At 56.6% G+C, this 10,154-nt stretch overlaps 1 protein-coding gene across 1 annotated transcript in view; it reads right to left on the reverse strand.

Moving 5' to 3' along the window:
• The window catches only part of LOC103606074 (chondroitin sulfate proteoglycan 4-like), a gene marked incomplete at its 3' end in the record, with an annotated part of 29,862 nt that extends 21,675 nt beyond the window's left edge, over positions 1 to 8,187 (reverse strand). Inside the window, exon 1 of the mRNA XM_008590670.1 lies at positions 8,059 to 8,187. Coding sequence (XP_008588892.1) covers positions 8,059 to 8,146 — 88 coding nt within the window. The remainder of the gene's footprint in view (positions 1 to 8,058) is intronic.
• Between the last annotated feature and the right edge of the window lie 1,967 nt (positions 8,188 to 10,154).

Here is a 10,154-nt window from a genome sequence, read left to right on the forward strand (position 1 = left end):
GGGGAGAGAGACAGAGATGAAGGAGAGAGACAGAGATGAGGGAGAGAGACAGAGATAGGGGTGGGTAAGAGATGGAGAGAGGGGGATGGGGAAGAGAGAGCTGAAGCCCAGCTGACACTCTGAGCAGAGGGAGACAGACAGAGCGAGGGAAGACTGAAGTGGGGGTTTCTGTCCTATAGAAAGTGTCATGGTGCTCTAGGCATAGTGGTCAGAGGCTGAGTTGGATCCACGTGAGGAAGGGCAGGAATTAAGCATCTCTGTGGCCTTCATCCTAGAAAGCCAGGCCTTGCCCACCTCCGTCCCCCGGGGCCCAGGGCCTGGAGACCCTCTGTCCTGGCAATCTCAGGGTGGGAGGCCCAGTCCTGTTGGAACAATGCAAAGCTGTGGGCAAATCTCACGCGGATGCACTTTTATTTATCAGCAAGATCCCTGCAGGACTATCCTAGACAGAGGGGCGGGGCGGGTCCAGGACCCTTAGGAACAGGTCTGGCCTCTGGCTTGCTGAGGGCCAGTTACTCAGGCCTGGAGGGCTTACACCTGCCGCCAGCCTCTATTCAGACCCCTCCCTTGGTTGTGCTTGTTGGGGGCTATGGGTTGACAGTAGCCTGGGGCATGTGTCATGGAGCCATAGCCACAACCGGTGACTCAGACTGTTAAAAAAAGGAGCAGCTCCGAGTGGTGACTCAACTGGCTCTGGAGGGGCTGGGTGGGTCTGGCTGGGACAAGATGGGGTGGTCTGGGTTTATTTTTGGCAGGGTGCGGCTGGGGCCATGGTGGGGGGGAATATGGGAACCAGGGCTGGAGAGGAGCCACTACCCTCATCACGGGAGAGCCCCAGGGCTCCAAGCCAACTTAAAAAGTTGGTTTCCTAATGCCAGGGAGCTCCGGCAGGCTGGGCTGCCTGTCAGCCCCGTTGCAGGCCCAGCAGCCTTGCAGTGTGGCCCAGGACAAGCAGCTGGCTCTCTCTGGACAGAAGCAGAGTCCCCTGTCCTGTTCCAAAGAGACTTGAGCTCAGAATTTTAGAGCTGACCTAGGAGACTGAAGATCCCGCCCAGAGGCTCAGAAAGGGACAGGGGTCTGCCCAAAGCCACACAGCAGGGCCAGGTATCCCAAGGGCTAACACACTATCACACAGCTGGCTCAGGTCTCTACATCTTCTCCCCTGCTCCAGGCCTGTCAACAGTTGGAGGAGCAGACCCCCATTTGGGCACCCACACCTTGAAGTGCTCAGCTGGACTCCAGATGGATGGTCAGAAGCACATGGGCCCCAGATGGCTGGAGATGGAAACTCAGCTAGGGGCCGGCACCTGGATTCTATTAGCACACATCCGGGGAGCTGGCCAGGCCCTGCCCAGTGGGCTGTGGAGAAGAGGTCCCCTTGAGCCACCTCCCCTTCTCCATGTCACTTGGTTGCACACAGACCCTCTCACGGGGCCACCTCCTCCAAGCCTTTGCCTTGGAACCTTCCCTAAAGATTCCTAAGCAGGAGCCTGCATTTGCTGGGCCTGCCCCACCCTGGGAAGAAGGCTGTAATAACAGAATAACCGCAGCCTGAGGAGCAGACACTCGCTGAGCATTTATTCCAGGCAAAGCATCTTGCTTAATCCTCAGCGCATGTAAGTGGTAGAAATCATTTATCCCCACTTTAGTGAGGAGAAAACTGAGGCTCAGAAGGCCTAGGCACTGGCCCAAGCTCATGCATGGAGTGGTAGGGCTGGAATTCAATCCTAAGCTTTCTATACCATGTTTTTAACCGCTCTGTGCCTGGTCCCCCGCCTCTCTGTATAGGCTCCTGGGGAGCTTAGGACTCAGAGGAGGGAAAGTTTGTGCCTGAGTCAGGACCGTGAGTCGGGAGGGGAGCTCCCTCTTAGCTGCTCTGAGACTCCCAAAAAGGGTGATCAGTTCTTTCCCTGAGCAGGGAGGGAAATGTGCGCATGTGGCTGGGCCTGAGGCTTGCCTGGCTGGTCTTCAGCTGCAGGAGAGCTAGGCCTGGCCCCAGCCACTGTGCACAAGGGAAGGGGTCAGGGAGGGGCTAGTGTCGTGGGAATCAGCATCCTGGGCCCACTGATATTTATAGCTGCCCCCTCCTGAAATGTGGGCGGAGGAAGGAGTTGCTCTTAGGTGGGAACGGAAGTTGGTCTCGTCTCCCCAGCCCCCTCCATCTTCCCAGAGAGCAAGCTGGCCCAGGCCAGAGGCCCTGCCAAGGTGGTGGGGCCAGGGGCTGTGGGTCCTGCATTGGGGGTTTCCGATAGGGCTGCTGGCTCGGGGGCTGGGCATTCCCGGTCAGAGCCTGCTGAACAACACGTGTGTGTGTGTGTGTGTGTGTGTGTGTCTGTGTCTGTGTGTCGTGTGTATGCACACGCAGCTACTGGATGTCACACTGATGAAAGTCATGGAATGGGGGCAGAGGCCAGGTGAGGGTAGCAGGGAGAAACCCCACAGAGATGGAGGGCATGGCCCCTGGAGAGGGGCAGACCAGGCATGGGTCTCAGAACAATCTGTGGTTAGAAAAGGCTCCCAGGGATGGTGATGTGGGAGCTCAGTCTTGAAGGATGGTGGGAGAAAGGGAAGGCCAGCTGCAGGGAACAACTGAGCAAAGGTGGAAGGGTTCCAGGGATTACAGATTATTATCTGTTGGAGTCGTTCACCAGCCAATCCAGGGGACACAAGATCACCTTGAATGAGGAGTCTGATATATTGGAGGGAGAGAAGGGTACAGCATAGCATGATGTCTTTGGACCTGCAAGCAGGTGGCACCATGAGGTTCTTGCCCACCTGGGTGCTCAGGAAGGTCCTATTTGGTACCAAGAAGGGCAGAAGAGCCCCCAGAGCCCCCAGGCCTGGCTGAGAGCGAGGAAGCTGGGCTTATCCTCTGCTCCCTGTGTCCAGGCCCCCAGACTTTGCTCTGCCTGGGGAAGGACATCTTCCAGGGGTTCTTGGTATGGATCTTGATTGGGGTTCTTTGAGAGCCAGGAAGTTTTCAAGTTTTTGTTTTTTTAGCCACAAAACCCTTTATCAAAACCATACCTTACACAAAACCCCAATCTATAAACGTGATGTTCATGGAGCTGCTATGCATGAATTGGGCTGGGGTAAGCATCCCATATTCCCAGGCTCAGCTGCCTCTAAGGTTGGCTCAGGTGTAAAGACGTGGAGCACTCCGGAGCACAGTCTGAAATGGTTGGCTCAGTGCTCTCTATACCTTCAGTGCTGTGCTCAGCAACATGGTGGAGACCCCTGAGAAAAGCAGATAGGACGTGTGCCCCTGGGGAGCAGCTGGTCCTATGGGCAAGGCCACCACCCAAACCAGGGTCTAGGGCAAAGGGGAGGGATGCCTAGCCCCCAATCTACTAAGGACTCACTGTGTGACTCTGAGCAAGTAGGCTCCCCTCTCTGGATCACGGTTACCCTATGGACCATGGAGGGGGGCTGGTCTGGGTTCAGGAGTTTCTGCAGTAAGGTCAGGAAGGGGAGGCAGCTTCTCTGATGCCCCAGACTGTTAAGCCACGAGGATGCACACACTGAAACGTTTAAGCATGAGTAACGGCTGGAGGCCTGGCTAACACGTCCCAGAGCTGGCAGAGCTGGCAGAGCTGGCTCCTGTGCAGGCTGGGAGCCGGCCCGGGCGTAGGCAGAAGCTGAGCAGGAGGAACCGATGGTCAACAGGACAGGCACTGTCCCTGGCTGGGCCCACCCATGCCACCTCCAGAATGTGGGCAAGCCATGCCACCAAGCCATCATGATGGCAGCCCCTAGAACTACCACTCTACATCTGGGGCAAATGTGGCTTCATTTGCCACCCCAGCTGTCGGGGTGGGGGGCTTTTTTGAAGGGTTTGGAGAGGTGGGGGGAACTTGCTGGAGGGGTGTAGGGAGGAACAAAAATCTAGAGTCCTCAGGGAGCTGTCTCTTCCCTGCTGGGGGGCCTGCTCTGGAAAAACCCACTGATGCTGGGGTGGGTGAGAACACCATGGCCTGTGTGCCCATAGAGTGACCTGAGGCGGTCCCTGCTTTCCTCTGAGCCTGTTTCCTCATCTGTAAAACAGGAATGTTTCCTGACTTTGCAGTGTTGCTATGTGCGAGCTGTGGGAGGACATGGTTAGCGCCCACCTCGGGGTGTCTCCGGAGATAAGAGCTCAGTGATCAGATGGCTCCATCCTCTCCCCTGTTTGGAGTTATGCATCCTCCTAAGAAGCAAGATAGGGCATAGAATCCTACCCCAGGGAGGATCCATGTTCAAAATTGTTCCTACAAATTCAGTTCATTCAAAAATCACTCACACAAATTCAGTAATAATGGTAACACAATTAAAAACCCACCCTAAGCCTGCACTTGGAGGAAGAGTCTTGACTCTAGAAGGCTCTAGAGAACTGGACATAAGCTAGGAGAGGGGGCATGTTGGACACAAGAGGGGAGCTGGATGGGGCCAAGGGTTGAGTGGGAGTTACAGCTCAGCACAGCACCCCCTGCCTGGTCTGTGTTCACTTCCTTCCCCCCAGGGTGCCACTGGGCCAGGTCTGTGAGGTAGGGGGCCTGGGGAGTGAGGCAGCAGACACCTGGCTCCTGGTCCCAGCCCCCTCTTCCAGGTCTGGGAGAGGGCTGTGTGCATGGTCTGTGCATACTCGCGTGTGCGCTGGCATCTGTGTGCGCCAGTATCTGTGCGCGCCAGTGAGTGTGTACGTCAGGGCTATTTCCAACTCCCCCTCCCCTGCCCGCCCCCTCCTGGGCAGCACGCCCAGTTCCCAGACGGAGCCTTTACACTTCCTCTGCAAGCTCCACACGTGCCTCACTCCCCTCCTGCCGTCGGTGCCAGCCGCCTGGCCCACCTGGCGTGGCCCACCCCCCAGGCCCCCGGGGACGAGCAGCACTAAAAGGCCCTTCTTGTCTTGCCTAGGCGGGCGGATGTTGGGAGGGGGGCTCAGTTATACTTGGTCCTGGAACAGCTTTTCTAGAATCTGGGTGGGCTGGCCCAAGGGCCCTGGCCCAGCACACACATGGGCACAAGAGGTTCAGAGTATGTCCCCAGCACCATCAGCCCCCCAAAACCATCTTCAGAGGCAGCAGGATCTGTCCTGGTTCAATTTTTTGCACCTGGTACTCTGCAGCCCTGTTCTAAGACACCCCCATAAGTTCAGAGCCCCCCAACCAGGTAACACACAAATTCTTCCTGCCAGGGAAGATTCTACCTGAATTCTACCTGAATCCCACTTCAATCCTCACATTCTGCCTTTCCAAGTCGGCTATGCCAGGCTGGGGAAAAGGCACAAGAACGCCTTTCTCTCCGTGCTCTATGTGCACTCTGACCATCCAGGTTTTATCCATGCTGTTCCCCCAGACTGGAAAGCCAACTCCTTTCTTTTCTGCTTGTCCTTTAAGCATCGGCTCAAATCCAGTCTCCCCCAATGCATGTCCCTCTGCTGAGGGCCTCCCATAGGGCCCAAAAGGAGCTGGACACCTTATATGTCATCCACATCAACACAGTGGCCCAAGCCCAGCCCCACAAGCAGGCTAGGGCTCCCTCAAAGCAGGGCTGGGGGCTCTTCCTGGGCAGTTGGGGTTCTCTGTGGGACGTAAAGCACTTATCTTCCTCTCTAGGGCCTCAGTTTCACTATCTCTACAACTGGAAAGGTGGTCCAGATGGCCTCCAAGGGTGCTTGACTCCCAGGCCTCATGACCTGAATGCTCTGGAATGCTGGTGGGTGCAGGGAGAGGGTGCCAGCCTGCCTCACTCTGGTACATGAGAACTTGAGGGCCTTTGGGCTGGGGGTGTCCAGGAGGAGAGGGAGTGATGCCTTCCTCAGGGAGGGGCTCCCCCCATTGCAGAGACCAGGACAGGGAGCTGGGCCAGGAATGGTGACAGACATGGGTTGTTGAATGGGATCTGCCTGGGAGGGGGAGAAGATACCAGCTCTCCCATCCCCTGCCTGTTTCCAAATTCTTCCCAAAGGCAGGGGTCAGATAAACGTTATAAAACCCCACAGGCACCAAGCCGCTCTCCTGCCCTAAAACCTTCGTTGGATCCCCACTGCCAACAGGGCATAGGCTGTGAGCTTCATTTTGCCATTTAAGGTTTCTGTGCCCCAGCCCAGTGGCTCTCCCTGGCCTGGGCTCAAAATATGCCTTCCAGCCAGGCTGCTGGCCTTCCTATCTCAACACCCCCTGCTTACACCCACATTAGTGTCTTTGCTCAGGCTGAGCCCCTGCCTAGAGTACTGACTCTTCCCATCCTCCAAGGCTAGGTTCAAGGACCACCCTCTGTCCTTCCATAGCTTGCCCCTGAGTTTTTCCATATTTCCCATACTTTTCATCTGGATCTTTGCAAACACAACTAGGAATTGCTGTTTGAGTTTTCATTTGTTTTTCTGCCTCCTGAATGAGCCCAAGTTCAGCCCATCCATTTCTGTGCGTCCCTCCTTGCCTAGCACAATGCCTGCAAGTTGTCGCTGCTAAGATATTTGAGACTGGCTCTCTTGAAGCCCAAGGAGATGAGGGTGTGGAATCTCTCTTCTGGCTGGAGGTTGGGGGCTGGATGACCTGAGCTCCTAAGTCACCTTGGATACTCCCTTCCCATTTCTCTAGAGGCCCAGCCCACCACCAAGGCCATGAGGTCTCAGGGGCTCGGGCCCCTGCAGATGGGAATAGGGAGCTTGGGGATCCAGCCCTGACTCACCCAGTGGGGGTAGGGGAGTCCTCCCTTGACTCATTTCCCTTCTGGGTCCCTCCTGATGCCCTCTCTTAGAGCTGGCTTTCCCATCTGATGGAGAGAAGGGTGTGGCTGGGCCCCTGGAAGGGACTCAGGCCCTTCCTCTGCCCAAAGTTGCTCTTGGGAATGATCCCGAAAGATGTAGGCTGAAGCACTGATTCATACAGGGGTAGTAATGACGGATGGGCCCTGAGGCCGCAGTTCATACGGCATAACTAGACCATGCCTTCAGTAAAGGAAGAATGCTGTAATGTTGGGATTTCTGGCACTGTGACAGAGAGGGGACATGTGCTAGCACCTCTCAGAGGGCAAACTCCCCTTCAGCCTCTGCTGGGGTCAGGCACCTCTGCTAGGGACAGGGAGGTGTGGCAGGGGCTTGCCCAGGGCTATCTGAGGGACAAGCCCCTACTGGGGCACAGGATATATGAGGGGCACCAGCCCTGCCTCTAGGAGGCTGAAGAATGGGTGGTAGGTGGGTGATCCTGTCTGTCACCAATCAGGCCCTCTCAGGTGAGAGGAGAGGAAATAGGAGTAGGGAGAGAAGTGCAGACGGCAGGAAAGGTGGTGGCAAAGAGGCCAGATGGACAGACAGATCCACGTGGAGGAGGGGAGCAGGAGCCGACTGCGGGGAGACTGCAGGAGGTGGAGACCGAGGTGTGTGTGGGGCCCTGCACAGGGTGGGGCAGGGTGGCTTCCTTCCCATTTCCCGCCTTGCACCACTCCCCATTCCTGGACCAGGGCATCTGAGGCTGGGGTACCCGCTTCTCACTGTCACTGGGTGCCCTTTGGACACCAATGTGGTCACCCCAAGCTTGCACGGCAAACAAAGCCTGGGTAGCATTGGGGTGGTCCCACTGGGTGTCTCAGACAATCCAAACAGGCAGAGCCACGCCCCAGGCAATCAGACGTTGGGCTCCCTGGCCACCTGAGCTGGACAACCTCCGATTACCGGAGCCCCATTACCCTAGGTCAAGGGTTCCAGCAGGGTCAAACTCCTGGAGACCCCGGCCTGGGGTGGAAGAAGGGCAGCCTCCTTGACTCCCAATCTGGGTGCCACTTCTGGCCCCTTCTGTCTCTTTTCCCTACCTGAGGAACCCCTCAGCTCTCGCCAGGCTGGGTCAGGGTTGAGGCCCCTCACTTACCTGCGGATGCGAGTCTGGTCAACACAGCCAAAGTCAAAGCCAGGGCCGGGGCCGGGGCCGGAGGGGGGGGCCGCGGGCCCCCTGGGGTGGAAGAAGGGCAGCCTCCTTGACTCCCAATCTGGGTGCCACTTCTGGCCCCTTCTGTCTCTTTTCCCTACCTGAGGAACCCCTCAGCTCTCGCCAGGCTGGGTCAGGGTTGAGGCCCCTCACTTACCTGCGGATGCGAGTCTGGTCAACACAGCCAAAGTCAAAGCCAGGGCCGGGGCCGGGGCCGGAGGTGGGGGCCGCGGGCCCGAGCGCATCGCGGCGGGCTGGGCGGCGGGACCTGCGAAGAGCCGAGCGAGCGGAGGGAGCTGAGTCGGGACAGCGGAGCCGACGGTTGGAGAGCGCGGCTGGCTCCCGGGGCGTGGGCTGGGGCTCCGGCGCCCTCCGTACTTAACTCCGGGGGCGGGGCGGGCTCCCCGCTCGGGTTTCAGGCCCGATCCCCCCTCCGCCCCCACCCTCAACCTTCTTAAAGGGCCCGTGCTGGGCTGCTCCTCCCCCGGGGAAGGAATGAGGGGACGCCTACAGCTCAGTCATACCCAGGCCTCAACCGTGGAGATTGGAGACAAAGTTCCAGAGGGACCCAGACCCCGTCAGCTCTGACCCCAGCATCCCTGGAGACGCCCTCTGGGAGGAGGCATGAGCTGGGCCAGGCCCCTCACCTCTCTCCTTTCTGCCCTTGTGGGGCTTGGGGGAGGCCCCCTCCCCCCACACGCACTCCCGGCTTAGGAGAAAGGACAAATGCCCACCACCTCCACCAAGAGCTGCTTTTAGGCAGCTTTGCCTCCGAGGCCTCGGGACTACGTTCCTGCAGAGGGGCACCAGCCCAAGGTTCTGCAGGGCTCTGCCCACTGGCATTGCGACCTTGACCTCTGCCCAAAAGGGCCTCAGTCTGCCTGTCTATAAAGGAGAGATGTCTGGACTCCCCAACAGGACAGAAGAATTCACAATTCCACCATATCATTTGCCTCAAAATACTCCTGCAGGGTAAGTGAGGACCACCCCCGCCCCTGTTTTATGGAGGAGGAAACCATGGCTCAGAGCTGGAAGTGATTTTCACCAGGTCCCAGGTGGAGACCAGGTTCCTGGCCATTTGGGGCCAGGAACTCAGGCCTCCTGACCCCTGAATCTAAGTGTTTCAACTTCCCCGGGGCTGCTTCCTGGAAATCTGGGCCTGGGTTTAGCTCTTACCTAACAGCTTCAGGCTGGGGCCCTTCTCCTGGCTCCCTCCCAGGCGACAACATCAGCCCAGTCTCAAACAGGAGGAGAAAGGGTGATATTATTGTAGAGCTTCCAGTGCTTGGAGGTTCTGCCTATTTTCTGTGAGCCCCAGTGTCAGTGTGTTGCCTGGCTTTGGTTGCTCTTTTGCACGGATGGATGGAAGAGAACCCCTGGAACGCTCCCCCTTTCCTCCATCCAAATCCCTCCATCACACCTGTCTGCTCCAGCCCACCTGAACCCCACCCCACCCCACCTTGCACCCTCTTCCCTTGACCAGGGACAGTCCCACAATATGTATAGCATTTCATAGTTTGCAGTAAAACAACCCCATTTTGCAGATGAAGAAACTGAGGCTAAGAGATTAAGGGACTTGAGTAAGTCTACACAGCTGCTAAGAGGTGGAGCCGGGTTTTGACCCCAAGCCCAGCGCTCATACCACAGCAGCATGATATGATGGTGCCAGGTCCATGTGATGGTTATGAGTACTGGTTTTTTTTTTATTTTTTAATTTACAAACAGCATAAATTTATCGCTGACAGTTATAGAGGCTGGCAAGTCCAAGGTCAAGGTGCCTGGTGTCTGGTAAGGGCCTGGTCTCTGCTTCCAAGATGGCATCTTGAGTGCTACATCTTCAGGGAGAAGGAACACTGTGTCCTCACATGGCAGAAAGGACGGAAGAGCATGAGTACTGGTCTTGAATCCTGACAGACCTGGCTTTATCTATTTATTTATTTAAACAGAAGTTTTCACATATTCATTATGGAATCAATCTACTTGTGCAGAGCATAGAAACAAAGAATTTCCCCAATAAAACATGTCCAAATGTCCAGAGTTTCAGCTTGATAACCGTAAGATGATAGTGACATTGATCAATTGGTAAATAGGTGTGCCATCTCAGGGGCAATTTTTTTTTTCCTTTTTGTCTTTTTTACTGACCGGCAACGGGATCGCAACCCTCAGTGTTGTAGGTGTGCCATCTCAGGGGCAATTTTTTTTTTCCTTTTTGTCTTTTTTACTGACCGGTAACGGGATCGCAATCCTCGGTGT

Source organism: Galeopterus variegatus, unplaced genomic scaffold, assembly GCF_000696425.1.
Source record: "Galeopterus variegatus unplaced genomic scaffold, G_variegatus-3.0.2 Scaffold6262, whole genome shotgun sequence".
NCBI lineage: Eukaryota > Metazoa > Chordata > Mammalia > Dermoptera > Cynocephalidae > Galeopterus > Galeopterus variegatus.